The 18673-nt window shown below is 48.0% G+C and overlaps 1 protein-coding gene across 4 annotated transcripts in view; it reads right to left on the reverse strand.

The window, feature by feature from the left end:
• LOC110079284 (transducin-like enhancer protein 1) overlaps positions 1-9356 on the reverse strand; it is a 35103-nt gene extending 25747 nt beyond the window's left edge. Inside the window, exons 1-5 of one of the 4 annotated variants that reach the window (XM_072978192.2) lie at positions 8804-9356; positions 5462-5560; positions 4496-4638; positions 3785-3848; positions 3100-3144 (exon numbers count right to left, since the gene is read on the reverse strand). In XM_072978192.2, coding sequence (XP_072834293.2) covers positions 3100-3144; positions 3785-3848; positions 4496-4638; positions 5462-5485 — 276 coding nt within the window. In that variant the 5' untranslated portion in view covers positions 5486-5560; positions 8804-9356. Of the gene's footprint in view, positions 1-3099; positions 3145-3784; positions 3849-4495; positions 4639-5461; positions 5561-7093; positions 8339-8622; positions 8643-8803 lie in introns of those variants that run through there. The other 3 variants (XM_072978190.2, XM_072978191.2, XM_020794210.3) reach the window with 3 other exon arrangements.
• Positions 9357-18673: the final 9317 nt, after the last annotated feature.

Genomic DNA, 18673 nt, shown 5'->3' on the forward strand with positions numbered 1-18673 from the left:
CCCTGTCCCTTAGGGGGAGAGTAACCCCATTCAGGGCAGGGAAATGGCCCTCCAACCTGTCCGGCGAAGCACCCACTAACAGCACTTCCATCTTGTCAGGATTGAGTTTCAATTTATTGACCCTCATCCAGTCCATTATCAGGTCCAGACACGAGTTCAGCACAGAAACCGCCTCACCTGGATTGGTGGAAAATGAGAGGTAGAGCTGAGTGTCGTCTGCATATTGCTGACTCCTCAGCCCAAACCTCCTGATGACCTCTCCCAGCGGTTTCATGTAGATGTTAAACATCATGGGGGACAGTATTGAGCCCTGAGGAACCCCATGACATAAATGCCATGGGGCAGAGCAACTGTCCCCCAGCACCACCCTCTGGACATGGTCAGCCAGGAAGGAGCGGGACCACTGTAAAGTGCTGCCCCCTACTCCCAAACCAGCCAGCCTATCCAGAAAGCCACTGAGAGGTCCAGGAGTATAAACAGGGTCACACTCCCCCTGTCTCTCTCCCTGCAAAGGTCATCGTACAGGGCGACCAAGGCAGTTTCCGTATCAAAACCAGGCCTGAAACCCGATTGAAATGGATCCAGAAAATCCGTTCCATCCAGCAGCGCCTGGAGTTGCCCGGCCACAACCTGCTCCAACACTTTGCCCAAATAAGGGAGGTTCGCTACTGGTCGGTAGTTAACCACCAGCCTTGGGTCCAGATTAGGTTTTTTAAGGAGTGGTCGAATTACCGCTTATTATGGGCTCAGACCGGCAGCCGTCCTTCACTATTTCAAACAAACCCAGGTCAACCGCTCCCGTTTGTTCTCCAAACCTCTTATTTTCCACCTTAAAACCGAGAAACGTGCATGAAAGGAAACTCAAGAGAAATACCTTTCTCACCTTCTCGCCTCTGCCAAACAGCCCCCCCTCTACGGACCAGTGGGGACTACCTCATAAGGCTGTCGTCAGCTTTTCCTTCAGCCCGGCCCCCTCCTGCCTCTGCCAGCCCTGTGAACTACACCACAGGGCTGTCGTAAGCCACCCCCTTTCAAGCCTTAAGTTTCCATCCCCTAGAATTTCCATCAGAAAAAAGAGAAATGTTGTGATGCAAATCCAACCCTTTGCAGCGTCTTCTCATCACCAGGGAGGGAGAAAAATTAATCTTGTTGTTTGAGCTTTGAGTTCTATTTTAAAACCGGGGTTTTCCCCCTCAAAAGCCACACGGTCTGACCACAACCATTTTTCGGGGTTTTGATTATCTACTTTTTTTCCCCATTCCATTTCAGTATCGGTTTGTGCAAACTTTTTTTTTCAAGGAACCCAAACAAAAAAAAAAATAAAACACATCATCCTATCTTTTCAGGTAGGCTACCCATTTCCCTGCAACCGATGCATGTTTCACAGAATTCTCGCTCAAGGTGTTTTGATGGGTTTCTCGGCAAGAAAACCGCAACCCAAATATATGTTAAGATGCTTTCTCTTAGAGGCACACGTTCCAACGAGAGAACAATAAAACTGAGAACACGGTTCGGAAACACCAAAAAGGACCATGTCAAATGGATTTGAGAATTAGCAGAGGAAGTGCTAAATGAGGTCAGAATTCGGTCAAAATAATGAACAGAGCAAATTCCCCCCCCCTCTAACTGACATATTAATGTCCTTCCACAACTCCAGAAAATTTGTAAAAACCTCTGATTTCTGTTACTATTTCTATGAAAAGCCTTTGGCTCAGCCCTTTCTTTCTAAGAATGAAGATTTTTTTTCCCTGCAAAGCAGTAAAAGAAGCACTTTTATAAAACGTCTGCCCTTCCACCTTTAAAACAACGTATGTGGCTTTAAGGGAAAGATTCAAGTGCTTGGCTTTCTGCTTGCGAGGCGGCCAGTAACTCGGACTACACAGGGCTGTCATACTTGAGGAAACAGATCAGTATTCCCTGTGACCTGGGAAATTCTGGGATGTCCACTCTCCACCTTTTGCCCAGTTAGCTTAAGGCAACATAGGCGGCTCTCTCCTTTCCCTGGCATATTTAGATTCCCCTTGAATGAGGAGGTTCTGCTTAGGAGTCGGGGCGGGGGGCAACCTTCTGCAAAGTTTATCCCAAGCTTTAAGTCAATGATCGAGGGATTGAGTCTGAAATGAGATAGCTTCGGATTTCAACATAAGCCAGATCTAATTCTATCTTCTCAGCCCCAAATTTCAAGGGGTGAGAGACACACCTGCTCCACTTCTTGATAATATATTTATGATGATTACCCCTAGCCTTTTAAATATTTTGCATGCCGCCTCAGGTCCCTTGACTAGAAAAGTGGGGCATCATAGACAATGAATGAATGAATAACTACATTTCTACTACATCTTTCCGCAAGCACATACCACTCAAGATGGCTCACAATCACCCAAACCTAATACAAATGATGGCAAAAACAGTTTCAGATGCAGAAGCATTAAAATCACATAAAAACCAAATAGTCACAAAGCAAAATAAAAACCATTAAAAAACAATTGTCAGAATCCTATTATTTACGTATGCCAGCACAAATCAAACACCATAAATGTTGGTGTCCAAGTAAAGGGAGTTCCAGCTCATATTCCCTGCTGAGTGCTAGGTCACGCTACTGTTGCATGACCTAGAATACAAGCATCAACTACTCAGCCATGATGTGATTTTTTTTTGCTACCCGAGTTCGGCTGGTGTATGTTGGTAAAAGGATCCAGCAGAATGTAATAAAGGGCCAGCGTATGGGGTGCGCAGAATTCCAGTCCCACAACACATAAACCAAAACAAAACAACAACAGTCCTTCCATTTCTATGGGACTCTGACCCAGATCAACAATTCCCTACAAGATGCATAGATTTTCTCACCCAGCCATACTGGGTGAGCAAATCTTAGGGAGAAAAACGGAGCTCACTGAGGTGCAAATGAAGAAACCATGTTTTCTAAACAATGCAAACATTCTAAACAGTGAATCAGAAAAGTTTCATCTGCCGCCCCTCCAATGTAGGAGTAAAATCCTATTTAGAACCACGTAATTTCACAGTGGTGTACACCCAGAACTCAGCTCCCGAACCACACACCTTCAAAAGCGCAAGCACGCCGTGTCCCAACCCACATACCTGTTTATGCATTTCTATGTTCAACCCGTACGACATTTCGTAATACTGCAAGGAAAAAAAAGTGAAACAGAGTTCAAGGAGGGGAAGAAGAGGTTCGGGTTAGAAAGACACAGACGGGAATCCTGTTGAGTCACATTACACCGCATAAGGCGGATGGCTTCGGGTGCATCGTTTCAGAATGAAGAATGGCACATAGATGAAACTAATAAGCACAAAGAAATACAATCAATGACATAATCGGCCGTGGCAGTTTTTAATGAACTCAATTAATGAATGAAATATTTCTAATTTCCCCCCAAAAGATTCCTCTGGAATCCCTTTGACATTTGGGGAAACCGCCGGTGGCCACAGAGGGGAGAAGTCGTTCATTTCTGATCATTGCCATTTCACCCACAAAAGAAAAGGGAAAGCTACCGATAGCAGGACCCCAAGAGGCCTGAATCAAAACCTAGTGTCCGGGGGGGGGGTAGGCGCTACAGTCCCATCGCTCCCACCAACAGTCTGGAGAAGAGCGATGGGCTCTGTAGCCCATCGTAGCCAAAAGTGGAAGAAAAGGAGGTTCGCTCTATGAGCTGAATGAGGCAGGGGCCACAGGTTAAGAGACACTGGCTCCCGATATTTGGGAATCTCCTCTGCTTCTCTCCTCCTGTGACACCCACGCTCCAACGCCAGGCGGACCACTCACCATGACATAATGGCGCTGGATCTCCGTTTTTTCGGTTGCCAGCTTCTCACACTCAAGCTTCAAGCTGCAAAGGCAAGACAAAGAGAAAAAAAGAGGGCTATAAGGAACTTCCATTCCACCCAACCTCTGAGTTGCCAACTTTGCCCGGGGGGGGGGAGGGGGAGGCGAGAACGGGACTGGTTTGCTTGGAGCACCTCTTTTGCTCCAAACTTCAGATCTTAAATTTGTGCCCGGGGCGGAGAAAGTGCAAGGGAGAAACTGAAGTCTGCGGCCTGAACTGGTTTTGGAGCTGTTGATCCCACTTGCATGGCTGATTTGGATCTTGATGCGTTCATGGGGTAGCCAAAGAGAGGCTTTAAAAACGCCCGAGACCGCCTTCCCCTGCCCTCTCTTAAAAGCCCGTTTCACCACTGAACGGTCTTACAAACCAAGGCTTCAAAAATATAAGAACAGAACACGAGATCTTGTGAAACCACTTTTGGCTTCCCACTGCGGGGCCGTCATCAGATCCAGCCCTGCGCAAAGGCACGTACATATCTGAGTGAGGGGCAAAAATCAACATCGTCACCATCATCATCTTAGAACTGCAAAGCGAGAAGGGACTGTACGGATCATCAGGCAAAGGAGGCCCAGCGGGGATTTGAACTCCCAACCTCCGAACCCGTGAGCTACGACAGGCCACCTTGCTCCCCAAAAAAATCAACATTTTACCTGTGGTATTGGTTTTGCAAGAACTGGAATTCCTCCTTGATCCGGTCCAGAATCTCCGGGTAAGTGAGCTTCAGGGACTGTGGGGTGGCAGAAACGACGCTGGCGGCAGCAGCGGTCACGACGGGGGGTGCCTGGAGGTGGGCCTGGAGGTGACCCCAAAAGCAGAAGCCATCAGCCCCCCCACCAGACAGGGGGTGACTCCGTGACCCTCAAAACGTCTTGTCCTCAACAGCCCTGCTCAGCTCTTGAAAACTCAAAAGTTGTGGTTTCCTTTATGGAATTGGTCCATCTCACATTGGGGTCTTCCTCTTCTCCTGCTGCCTCCCGCTTTGCCTAGCATTATGGTCTTTTCCAGGTGGCCTCAGCTTCTCATGATATCCCCAACAACCGCTGCTGAGCCATTTTTGCTTGATTTGACTTAGCAACCCTTTCTTTATCTTTCTGGACGTTCTCAGTAGTCATGGAAGGTTTTCTTCGTATTTGAAATGAACAATCTCCCTCAATCAGCTTTCTTCACCATCTACGATATCCATTAACATTTAGGAGCTATCAGTCCACCGTCTTACAGCAACCCTAACCGGTTCTGTGAGCTACTGACCTCCAGCCGTGTGTTTCTACAACCAAGCAGGAATTCAATCCGAGGTTTCCCAAATCGTAGCCTGTCATTCTTTCTAGCACACCAAACAGATTCTCGGAATGTTCCTATTTCATCTTAGGTCACGAGACCTCGATTATATATTGATCAGTTATAAATATCTAAATATTAAATGTATTTAATATTTTATTTCAATATGAAACAAGTATTTCTGTTTGTAAACCACTCCTATCAGTTTATAGGTATACAATGAAATGTCATGCGATTAAACCAGAGTAAAAGTTACATTTTTCTACATCCATTCAACAGAGAAACACACAGGAAAGAGAACTAAACTCATCACGGAACTTTTAAGCCAGGGTTTAACTCACCGGGGGCCGGTTTTGGGGGAACATTCTTGAATGAGAACCATAGGTTTCTGTTAAGTCGCTTCTGTGCCTTTTTCACTAAAAAGGCTCTTGGCAGGCATCCTAGAGTAGACAAAAATACAATATTTTAAAAGATGGAGCTCTTGGCCTTTTGACACCAAATTTTTTTACGATCTGTTCTTTTATTGGAAGAAAAGCAGGGTGTAAAATAAAGGAAGCCACTGAATAAATGAAATAAAAATAGTTAACCTTGCCTACTCAAAAACAAAACGCTAAGGTCTAGTAACTTTGCATAGTTTTACTTGGTTGTGAACCACCTAGTGTTCCTTGCAGGGTCAGAAATGAAATAAAATATGCATGCTACACAGGGGATTTTAAATATATAAATTCTCTTTTCTACCACGCATATTTTTCACCCGGCTCCGGCTCCGTTTGCCTGGATACGGCCCGTTCCCAGCAGATCTTATCGGCCCTGCCTCTGTGAACATTAGCATTCATAAAGCTATTGCATGCATAAAGCTGAATAGAAATGTCAAAAGTGGGGGGGGGGAACCACCCTGAGATAAGAGAGCGGTTGAGCCCAGTTCCTTGCTTCTGACCATGGCCAGCCACCGGTTCTTCAAGGCAAAACAGAGAGGATTGGCTGCTTTCACATCCGCCGGGGCAGTGGCCACAGGTAGACTGCCTCCAAAACTGGAGGGTCTATTTACCTCTTTCGGCTCCCCGCAGGTTCATGCGAAACAGATTTAAAAATTTAAAAAAAACAAAACTCATCCACATTAACTTCATCCAGGTGGAGCGCTATGTTAAGCCTGCGTCGACCTTTCTTATGACGATGGCTTAACATTTGGGATTGTAAAACACGTTCTGTAAAAACAAAATGTTTTCATTTCTTTACACCCACCGCCTGGGAAACCGCGCTTGAGGTAGGCTCGGTGGTCTCTAAATGGTTCAAATAAATCAATGATAAAAAGGTAACCGTGCTCTTGGACTCAAAAGTTAGACAGGAACTTGTAAAATTACATCCTTGTCCTCTTTTCACCCAAACCCAAAGTAAGATGATGCTTCCTGCATCCACATGGTCTGGAAGCCCCCTTAGAAAGAACTGGACTTGTAAGCGCAAGGTCTCACGGAGAGATAATCGAGCCAACAGCTTAGAAAATAAGGGGCTCCCTATGTTCAGAAATCCTCCACCTTGAACGTATCGGTGTCACCTAACGCAGGATACTTTCTTCAAGGTTTTTCCTTTTCTGCTGCACACGAATGACTTGGGTCTTTGGCTTTTACATCCTCTATTAAGGAAGACCCAGCGTGGTGTAGTGGGATAGGGTGACAGGCTAGGACTCGGAAGACCTGGGTTCAAATCCTGACTTTGTCAAGAAAACTCACCAGGGATCAAGAATGATCAACCCGTCTTCGAGCCCTCGTACCTACCTCAAAAACATTTGTGGTTGCTCTAAGTTGGAAGCAACTCAAAGGCCCATGAAATAAAGATAGGGCACCCCTGAGGAAGTCCAACTGGAGCCCAGTGAGACAGCCGCCTGGGGGAAAAGGGTTTCGGGCCCCATGAAGGACGATAGACAGACCGGACCTACAAGGCACCGAAAGAAGGTCTCGAGAGGTGTGGGGTCTGACCTTGTTTTGTCGGGACGTCAGAAGAAGGACCATCTTGAGGCAAAGTGGGCAACTTGACTCCTTCAATCCCGTCCTCCCAAAATCCAAACCTCTCTGGCTGGGGTTGATGGGAAACGTAGTCCACCAATGCCTTAGAGGAGGCAGATTGGCCCCTGGCTTTGGAAGGGTGCAGGCGGCTGTCCAACCCAGAAAGGTGGAGGGCGGTTCCTGACCTCACTCTGTGGCCAGCTGTATCTGCACATTCTCAGAAGTGGGGGAATTTGGGGGCCCAGGACTTTGGCTGATGGGAATTGTGGTCCAAAACATCTGGGCCTCCAGAATTTTCCCACACTTTCTGTATTGATTCTTTAAAACGTCCCGTTGACAAATGTGGGAATACACCGCGGCCAACAGCACAGAGCCTTCTTTAAAAACAAAGGCTTTGAGAAGCCCCACTGATTCAGTGGGTCTGCACCAGAGGGACTTCGTCCTTCGATTCGAGGCCAGGATTTTCAGGAATACAAATGCACATCAACCCCAAGTCTGCACTGAGAGCCAATACAGAAAGAGGGTCAGACTAACACACAGGAGAGCCGGGTTCCAATCCCTGCTCCGCCATGGAAATTTAGCGGAGGGTGGCGCTGGGAAAACCCACTCTTCAAACACCCCAGAAATCCTACTGGGAACACCTGAAGTGGCAATCAACTTGACCCACAAGGAGTCTAACTACACCCCCCCCGAACCCCATCACTTCTGCAATTCCAGTTACAAGAGACACACGACCCTTCTTTCCTCCTGCTCACCTTACTTATATTTTATATCTATTTCCCAGAAAATATTCAGCAAGACCCCTTACTCTTGTTTGTGGAAGAGGCCCTCTGGGCAAGAGGCTGGATACAGCCCCAGTCCTCCCCCACCCCCAGCTGCAGGAAAGGCCCTCCACACATGCTCAGGAACACCTTGTCACTTTCTTAAGTGGGGAAAAAAATCTCTGGGTTCCCCCCCAACACACCCACTCAAACTGGGCCATGTGCTCCACTGGTTGGTTAACTTTTGGGGTGGGGGGCAGGAAAGAGAAGTGCAGAGGATGGAGTTAGGCCAGGAAAAAGAGTGCCCCCCCCAAGGACCCCTTTTCATCACCCCTGTGTTCCTTTATCTATATTTTAAAGGGAATGGCCTACAAAGACATAAGACGAAGCCTCCCACGACCAAAACCCCCACAACCCTCCCTATTTTGTGGCTTGTCTTCCACTTCCCTCCCCACAACCCCCCCCACACACACACTTAAGAAAAAAACTCACAGAAAAACTCTCGGGGGGGAATTTTCTCCTCCCTCCGCCCCTCCCCAGCATCCCAACCCCTCTCTTAACACCCTCCCTCTTCCCCCAAACCTGCCTTCTCTCTCCCTAGGGGAGCGTACCCCCTTTCCACTCCCCAGCCCCTCACTTTCCCTCTCGACCCCCCCCATCCCGCCTCCTCTGCTCAAGCCAAACAATGGGATTTATTCGCTCCCTCCCTCCAGCCCCCCCCCCGTCTCCTTTCTTCGCCACCCTGCGAAGCCAGCAGCAGGTAGAAAGGAAAAGGCGAGGAAGAGACACCGGAACGAGGCAGGATCCGTCCCCTAAACACTCCTCCCCCCCCCGGTTTTATTTCGCTCCGATCACCCCCACCTCCACCCCCCGCCGGCCCTCCCTCGTCACCCCAGCCCCCCCAGAGGGCGCGCTCACTCACCGAGGCGTGGAAGCCGGGATCGGGGCCAAGCCAGGCCGAGCCAAACCAGGGAAAGGAGGAAGCGGAGTGTGCGGTGGGGTGGTGGCGGCGGCGGGGGGGGGGGAAGGCGGGCGGCGGAGAAAGAGGGGAGGGTTCAGGCTGCCGCCGTGTCGAGATAGCTTGATCTATAGATATCAGAAACCCTCTTTTCTTTTCTTTTTCCTGCTTCTCTGCCTTTTTTTAAAAAAATCGCCTTTGCACCCTCTTTTTTCGCCTCCTCTTGTCTTCCTTGCAAAAAAAAAAAATCGGGGGGTGGGGATCAAAGATGGTGGGGGGTTGGTGTTTTTTATGGGTTGTTGTTTTTTTGGTTTTGTTTTGGTTTTTTGGCAGGGTTTAAAAGAGGGAGAAGAAGAAGAAGGAGAGAAAAAAAAGCAAAGGAGGAGGAGGGGAAAAATAATAATAAAACCCCAGCGCCCCGCTTTGCGGGGGAGAGAAAAAGATCAATGGAAGGCCCGCCAGCTCCACGTGGGGTCTGGCTCCTTCTCTTTCGCTACAGCCCCGCGCGCCGGAGCCAATCAGCGGCGCCGGCGGGAGGGGTGGGTGGGCGGGGCAATAAATAAATAAATAAATAAGTGAATAGAGGGGGTGGGCGGGCAGCCCCACGTGGGCAGCAAGGCCAGAGGGGGGGAAGGAGCGGAGGGAAACCCCGCCCACCCGCCAGCCTAGGCTTCCGATTGGTCCGGTGCGGCCTGCCGGAGGAAAATGTGTCAATCTGCGGAAGGCAAGCGGGCGGGAGGGAAATTGCTTTTTTCCCCCCCTCTTCTTCGCCTCCTTCACGGGTTAACCCTTTCCGGGAAGGGTTGCCGAAGAGAGAATGGGTTTAACCCTTGAAAGGGGCCGGGAAGAGTTTTAACCCTGAAAGGGGTGGAAGGGGGGGGGGGTTAAGAGACAGACAGACAGACAGGGTTAGGTTCAATTCTAGAAGGGTCTAGAGAGGGTTTAACCCTGGAAGGGGATGGAGGAAGCCTGGTTTAACCCTTTCGAAGACCCAGGGAGGGTTGACCCATTTAAGGATGGCGGGGGGGGGGGAGGTTGTGTGTGTGTGTGTGTGTGTGTGTGTGTGTGTGTGTGTGTGTGTGTGTGTGTAGGATTGGCTTAACCCTACAAGCCCCCCCCCCGCCCAGAGAGGGTTTAACCCCCTTGGTCGTACAGAAAGGGGTGGCAAGAATTGGTTTAACCCTTTCCATCTAAGAACCAGAGGGGGGGGGGAGGGGAGTTAGGGTGGGTTTAACCCTTCTAGGGCCTAAACCCGTGCGGGGGGGGGGAAGCAGGAGGAGCAAGGGAAGTGGCTTAACCCTTAAGGGGACGTAAAAAGGATCGAACCCGGGATGAGCTTGGTTAAAAGCTTAGCAAGGCCTAGACGAGGGGGTTGAAACCTCAATAGGGTGGAGAGAGACACGGGTTCAAGCCTTTTTAAAGGAGAGATTAACCCTTAAAGGACTGGAAGGAAGTGGTCTCAAGCTTTAAGGAGGAATTTAAAGCCTTGAAGGAGGGGGGGAGGGAAGGTTAGGGTGAACCCTTTAATTCAAAGGAGGAGTGAACTTTGGGGGGAAAGAGGGTGAAACTGGAGGGAGGGAGCCAGACCTGGTTTGGCCCTTAAAAGGCCAGAAGGGAAAAACTGATTTAAAGTCTCTTTCTAGGGTATTAACCCTTTATGGGTGGGAAGACTGGGGGGGGGGAGAGGGAGAAAAGTTTAATCCTTAAAGGGAATATTTAACTTTTTAAAAAGCTGGAAAACTAGCTCAGCGAGATTGAAGTCCAACCTTCAACTCTTAGGGGCTTCATAAGGAGTTTTTTTTTTTTTAACCTTGAAAGGATTTGGGATTAAACTTGGTGGAAATCCTACTCTATGTCGCCATTGTCTTGAATTTTCTAAAAGCCACTTTTACAATGTTTTGTAAGGCTGGATTTGAAAAACGTTTACAATTTGTATGGCATAGATGGGTGGATTTCTGTCGCAATTTCTAAATGTTTTCTGATTCTTCCTTCCAAAGTGGGGTTGTTTTTAAGACAGAGCTGTGCTGAAAGTTTGCCTAGCCTGAAAATGATCATAAAACATGCAAATACAGTACCAATTTGAATACAGGATTCACGCCTCCCCCCCAAAAAAAGTGTTCTTATTTTTGTCTTCTTTAGTTAGCAATACAGGGTTCTCTCCTTTCTGTAGCGTTTTGTGGTTTTTGCCCTGTAAAAAAAGGCCACAATTTTGAAATTTGTTGCAATTTAGAAAAGACACTTTGTATCACTAATTTTACTAGGTATTATCTGTGAATTCTCACCTGTAACAAATTCCTCTGCGTAGCAAATTCTAATTTGTTAATCTGTAGCCATTGTGAATTAGCATGTTACTTTTTTAAAAAGTAATAATAAATAATCTGATTTTTTCATACACACACAAAAAACCCCTGAATGGGCTGGACCAGGAAAGAGTCAGGAAAATCAGTTTCAGCCTTAAAAGAGCCAGAATTTGAACTTTTAAAGGGTTGGTCGGGGTGGGGGAACCACGGCTAAAGTGCCTAGGTCCTGAAGTGGTGGAGTCAATCAACAAGAAAGTAGGTTTCAGTTCAACAAAAAGGGAGGGTGGTTGGTCGTCGCTCATGGCGGCCATCGTGGTGGGCCTCCTGCTTCAGCTGGGGTGGGGCTTGATGACCTCTGGAGGGTCCCCTCCCGATCCTAGCACTTTAGGATTCTGTTGCGGATTTCCTAAATCGGGAGAGGGAATTAGGATTATAGTCTAAAGGGAGAAAAGAGGGAAGCCTTGGGTTTAACTCCGGGAGATCTTGATGGGAGGGGGGGATTTAACCCTTTAAGTCCTGGAAGGGCTGAGGGATTGGTTGACCCTGAGGGTCGGGAAAGAGAAGTTAATCCTTAAAGGAGTGGTGGGTTGGGAGGGAAAGAGCTTAGGGGGGGTCAAAGGACTGGGGCTACAGGGGTGAACCGGTTTACAGCCATGGGATTTTGTTAACCCTTTCCTGAACTTGAAGGCAATGTGTGCTGTTTTTTAAAAAGAAAAATATGCAATGCCATTCGCCAGGAGCTGGACCACCTCCGATCTGGTTCCACAGAAGGCAGACATTTATTTGGTGCAACTAGAAGTACAACCATTGTGAGGGTGGGTGGGATCCTTCACCGGTTGAATTTCTGCCTGCCTCACTGCTGAGGCCAGGGTGTGCATGAAAAGAACGGCTGCGGACATTATGTTTCCTTGTAAGAAAATCAGAAGAAGTCTTTTGAATCAATCAGGGGTCCCCCAAACCCTGTTTTCAAGAGCAGTCAACCCGAGGACCCCTGAAAAAGCTGCCAGGTGAGCAAGGACAGCGACAGGCCTTCCTCTCTGCAAGGAAGCAGCAGGGGGAGCTGAAAAGTAGAGTGCCATGGGAGAGGGAGGCTCTGCTTAGGAGCTATGTTTTGCAGCCAGGCATGAATCCAAATGGTGTGGTTTAGAGGAAGGAAGGAAGGAAGGAAGGAAGGAAGGAAGGAAGGAAGGAAGGAAGGAAGGAAGGAAGGAAGGAAGGAAGGCAGGCAGGCAGGCAGGCAGGCAGGCAGGCAGGCAGGCAGGCAGGCAGGCAGGCAGGCAGGCAGGCCAGCTGGCCAAGGAAGGAAGGAAGGAAGGAAGGAAGGAAGGAAGGAAGGAAGGAAGGAAGGAAGGAAGGAGCTATGGAAGGATGGATGGATGGAATATTGGGAAATAGGGTGAGACATAGAAAAAAATGTCCAAGATCTGGATGAATCCTCCATAAAAATGGGCAGTCTGTATCAGATTGTTAAACACTGGCATAAGCAACCAGGGAAGGTGGTCATTTTCATACCCCATTTGGGGGCTTCTCTAGCATAGCCACTTAAGTTGGATGCTGTCTTTGATGGTCAGACATTTATTTATCTTAGGTACTTCATTGCTGGGCAGCCTGGAAACTCACAAGCAGCCTGTTTCCACCGGGCTCCTGAGAAGCCAGCTTCTGCAGATAGACTGCTACTGAGCATGGAGATTCCACACAGTCTGTCATGAGCGATGGAGAGCGGAGTGAGACCTTATTTCTCTCTATTCCAGGACTTGTCCTGCAAAGCCCTGAGCGAATTCAGACCAGTTTTCCTTTTCTGTTATCCATGCCTGCAGTCCAAGCAAACAAAATCCCAGGGATTTCCCCCTCACTCCTGGTGTGGGAGAAGTCTGTGATTTCCATGAACTTTTCCAGACATGGTGGGGTTAATTCCTCCCCTTCTTCAGCCACCCACCCACCCACCCTCCTCTCCAGACTCAAGGATAAAGACAGAAGAAAATCTGTCTAGCTCCCCTTTTTTTAAAAAAAATCCACCTTCCTGCAGCTTCTATGTCAGAACTGATCTTTTTCAATCTGTTTCCTGGGGCTCAGGATGAGGTCTGGTGTGAGCCGGATTAAAAGGGAGAAGAAGGTGGGGAGAGAAAATTAAAATTAAAATAGAGACCTCCTTGTCATAGAAGCCAGGGTGGGCAATAGGGAATGGAGTGTGGGATTTCCAAGCCAGTCTGCTAATGTGGAAGGGATTAAAAAGAAAAAAAGAAAGAAAGAAAAAAAAACGAAAAGAAAACAAGGCCGGTGAGGAGAGCTGGTTGGAAATATTAAACGGATTTCATTCTGAATTTGTGCACATTAAAAAAAATTGCAAAGGTCTGCAGAAATATGTTATGTGTCTAAGAACCCACACATAATCAGGATTGTAGAGAGGGTTTAGGGTCTCCCCTTCCATCCATAAATCCCAGAATTCGTAAACTGGGGCCAAAGGTCAAACACACCCCTTTGGAAAATCAAAAATTGCAGGAGCCAGGAAATGGATTTTAAGCTGCAGAGCTATTTCCCATAATAATTCAGAATAATTTAGCCTTGAGAGGGTTTGCTTGTTCGCTCATCTGGGCTGCTGTGGTTAAATAATTAGAAATCAGCCACCAGTTTGAGATCAGGCCCCACTGGTCACCTTTTAGCTGGTGTCCCCAACTTACAACCCTGGTTGGGGAGGCTGGGACTCGTAGTGTATTTTAAAGCCTGTGTTCCCAAGCTCTGATCTTCACACCCAAAGCAGCTGAAGAGATCAGCAACTCCTGCTAAGTCCCCAGCCAAGCAGAAAATCCGTCAATAATAACAGTTTATCAGATGCCGACGAATTCCCAGACACATTTTGGTTTATTTTATATTTTTCCGGGGAGTGGCCAAGAAGCTTAGAATGGGTGATGAATAATACAAGCAGAAGTGCATTTATTTGATGCAAAACCTGCTCCTGTGATGGTCAAGGCATGTTTATAGAGACGAAATAAAACAACAGTGGTCTTTCGCATTTTCATGAATTACTTGGATGAGGGAGTACAGGCAATACTGATCAAATTTGCAGATGACACAAAATTGGCTGGAAGAGCTCGGAAGACAGGAAGGAAATTTTAAAAAGATCTGGACAGGCTGGAGCCCTGGGCTGAAAACAACAGAATGAAATTCAACAGGGAGAAGCACAAAGTCCGGTGGGGGGGGGGAGAGATGCCCTATATGCACAGCTGCAATTTAGGGGATACTTGGCTCAGAAATACTATGAGTAAGAAGGATCTTGGATGTGATGTAGGTCAAAACCTGAAGATGGGCCCACAGGGTGATGTGGCTGCAAAAAAGGCCAATGTGATTTTAGGGTGCATTAACAAAAGCCTAGTCTCCAAATCCTGCTGGGTGCTCATTCCCCTGTATTGGGCACTGGTTAGATCTCCTCTTGAGTCCTGGGTCCAGTTCCAGACACTGCATTTCAAGAAGGATGATGACAAACTAGAGCAAGTTCAGAGGAAGGCAACAAGGCTGATGATCAGGGGGTGGGAAACCAAGCCTTAGGAGGAAAGGCTGAAAGAACTGGGTCTCTTTAACATAGAGAAAAGAAGACAGAGGGGAGAAAGGAGAGCATTTTTCAAAGACTTGAAAGGTAGTCCTACAGATGAGGGGCAGGATCTGTCCTTGATCCTCCCAGGGTGCAGGACACATCAGAATGGGCTCAATTTACAGGAAGCCAGATTTTGCCTGAAGATCAGGAAAAACTTCTCAACTGTTAGAGCAATATGACAACGGGACCCGTGACCTCAAGGGGAGGTGGTGAGCGCTACAGCGCTGTGGAGGCCTTCAAGAGAAAACGGGACCACTGTCTTGTCTGATCTGCTTTGATTTGGGTTCCTGCCTTGAGCAGGGGGTTGGCCTTAAGAGGCTTCCTCCCCACTCCATCCTGATTCTCAGATTCATCATCATCATCTTAGAATGGCAGAGCTGGAAGGGACCCTAGGACTGAAGACCGGTTTTCCTGGAGGGTGTTGTTTCAGCTTGTCTGGGTGAGAGTGTCTCATGAGCCTGCTTCCTTCATGGGAGGTGAATGTGCAGATAAGAAAAGTTGTGGGTTTTTTTTAAAAGAAAAAGATGGGGCCAGTGGTGGGGGTGGGGACCTTTAGGCCTTGGGATCAAATCTGCCCCCCCCCCAAGCCAGATCTGGTCCTCTGATCTTCCTCTGATGGCTACCTGGGTCTTCCATGGATTCCTCTCCCCCTTATTCCAAAAAGATGAAAGGACTTTCCTATGTGACTGTGTGTGTGTGTGTGTGTGGGGGGAAATAATCAATTCATAAAACAGGCAGATTGTTTTCGCCCCACCCACTTGGCCTGGCTCCGCCCACCAAGGTACCGGAGGCCCCCAAGCTTTCCTGTCTTTCTCCCATGGGGGGAGTGTTCAAAGATCATTTCTCACCCACCCCCTCCCACGAAAGCATCAGAGGGTTCACACCTTCCCTTCATCTCAATCATTGGTCAGAAGCTACGTGACCTCACAGCAGCCTAGCCAATGAAGAGGGACAGCACCTTCAAATCTCAATGGGGGGGGTTGAATCTGCTCTGGGTTTTAGTCCGAACCCATGGCTTAACTACAGAGGTCGGAAAATGTAATTTGGGGGGGAGGCGATATCATGTCCCAGCAACCCCTTTTTCAAGGGCCACACCGGCTGGGGGAGATCAGGACTCAACCTGAAAAGTAACTCATGCTACTCTTACACTCCATTACCATGGTAATTAGCTCGGTTACGAGGCTTAGCCAAGGTTACTTCCAGGTACTGTACTTCTGTTACTAGAATTTGCCTGTAGGATTGGGGATATCCTCCTTCCCAGAAATGGTTTCCTAAACTCTGTTTTAATTACACCTTTGTTGCTGGACAGCTGGAATGAAGGAGGAGTAATTGGTAACGCGTTACTGCCGAGCTTGGCCCCGGCGGCTGCTTAACTCCCCACCAGATTTTTGTCCCCCTGGGGAAAATCCAGATTGAAGAGAGCCAGGTTTCGGGTTAGGGAGCAGAACCCAGAGGGGAAATAACCGTACTTCCTCTGTCTGAAAAGCTAACTGGGGCCTGCATTTGATCTGTGAGGCTCAGACCCTCACGCAGCAGGAAATCCTTCTTTGGAGAGAGAGAGAGAGAATTTTCTTCTGTCCACTTTCTGCAGATATGACTCTCCGCTGTGACCACAGTGCCCTCTGTCGCTTGCATTAAAAAAGTTATTTTCTGGGAACAGGAAAACAACAAAATCCAGGTCCACCCCCCCACCCCACCCCGCAATGTATGAAATACATTCTCTCCCTGTTTTAAGGGGGAAATTATAGGGTTTCCCACCCACCCCTCCTCTTAGTCTCTTTTTTTGAAGAAAAGAAAAAGTCCTTTCGGAAGAATAAAATCAGATTTCTTGGCCGACTGGGATTTGTTTGAAGCTCGGCAGGCGGATGCCGGAGAACCTGTAAGGGCTGTAATTATTTTAGGGGCCTCCTGTTTCTGAAATTCCCAAAGCCGGGAGGGGAAAAGAGGAAGGAGGGCAGGAGCTGGGTTTATAAGAAGCTTAAAAAGGAGGAGATATAAGAAAATGGAGGTTTCTACAGTATCTTCTCCCTTTCCCCTGCATTGAAAGAGATACTTCTCATCACAGATGGAAGCTAAACCTCAAAATACTGGGTCTATCGGACAAACAGATGGGGAGAAGAGTGCCTCTGAGCATGCAAAGAGTCCACAGATTTATTTATTTTTAAGTGCCAGAACATAACTCTCACTGCATTGATGATAGGATCCAGGATCCAGTCATTTCACCTCAAGCGTCTGAAATGGGAATTTCTGCAGAAAGTGCTTCCTTGTGGAAGAATTGCGCTCTGCTCATGCTCGGAGGTATGGTTGGGTTCCTCTTTTTTTGGAATTAACAAAGAAAACAGAGAACATCAGAAGGGGTGAGAAAGAGCTGTCGCCTCCTGCCCAAACCCCGTCCAACAGGTAATGTCATGTCTGAGTCCTTAAAAAGTGTCCCCCTTCAAAAAAAAAAAAAAGCCCACACAAGTTGGACAGCTCAGTGACTTAGATCTCTGGTTGCGAAGCCAGAGGTTGGGAGTTCAAATTCACCGTTGGGCCTCTTTGAGAAGGGTTGGACTGGGTGACCTTTAGGGGCCCCTCCCAGCTTGGCCGTTCAAAGATTACCATTTTCACGGTGAAGGAAAGAGTGATTAACCAATTCATTGACTCAAAGCAATCAGAGCAACGAACCCCACAGGTGGAATTGACAAGACCCCTGTCAGCCGTCCAGATGGTGCTCCACTGTAGAGCGTGAGGTTGGGAGTTCAAATCCCCCCCCACTGGGCCACCCTGACAGGGGGTGGACGATGACCTCGTGTGGTCCCTTCCAACTCCGCAGTTCTAAGCTGATTATGATGATTTAACAGGAGCTTGTGCAGCGCTGTGTTCGGAGGGACATGTCAACCCTTAGAATGGAGACGGAGGACATGCCAAAAGCTAGGAAATGGGGTGGGTCCCATTTCTTTCCCAAAGAATGCGCTGACCTAGACCGTATCTGGAACTCCCTCTTTCTAGGAAATTTTAAGCCAACATCTGGGAACAGAGGAACGGGCCCTTGTGATGTCCACTAGTATGGTGGTGGCAGGGTGGGGGGTAGGGGTGGAGCTGTCAGGAGGGCGACAGAGCTCCTTTCAGGCAATCCAGGTCCACTGGCCCAGATTGCAGGGAAAAGTTCAGACTAAAACCCGGAATGGCCGCACTACCAGCACCAGCAGCAGCAGCACCATGAGGGTCGCCAGCAATGCACAGGCTCACCCCGAGATCCTTTCCTCTTCACTCTGGACTGAGAAGTTCCCAAAGAGCAGAGATTTGAGCCCCCGAACCACCATCAAAAACCTACAATCTAGGGCTGAATGAAGGGAGATGGTGGAATGCAGGTCTCAGGAGTGGATGAGATCCTGGTTCTAATCCCCAAATCAGTCCCATATCCCCACTTTGCCCAGTTTCACACCACTCGTTTTTCTCAGTCAGGCCTATCCTGCACGGACATCGTGAGGATCAAAATCTACCCTGCCGGGGGGGGGGGGCTAATGCAGTAGGATCCCTATATCCAGTGGGGGATGAGTTCCCAGCTCTCCTGTGGATGCTGAAAAACACGGACTATAGTGAACTCTGTTTTAAAAAGCGAATTTTATATACAGTATACTGTAGAGCATGGTCTCTGGCTCCCTCTAGCGACCAGTTCTGGAAAGGACATCACAATACTATCTATAGAGAAAGCTTATATAGCATGGCCTCTGGCTCTCTCAAGTGGCCAGTTCTGGTAACTTCAACTTCAGAAAGATGATTGTATACACTGTATATTGGGGATTTTTTCTTTTAATAAATTTTTAATATTTTCAGACTGTGGATAAATGACCAGTGGATACTGGTCCTGTGGATAAGGGGATTCTACTGTAGACTGCTAGAAGCAGCTATTGGGGGGGGAATCACTTTTTGGACTCCAGAATCCCTACCCCAACAAGGTCA

The sequence above is a fragment of the Pogona vitticeps genome, chromosome 7 (genome assembly GCF_051106095.1).
Source record: "Pogona vitticeps strain Pit_001003342236 chromosome 7, PviZW2.1, whole genome shotgun sequence".
Taxonomy (NCBI): Eukaryota; Metazoa; Chordata; class Lepidosauria; order Squamata; family Agamidae; genus Pogona; species Pogona vitticeps.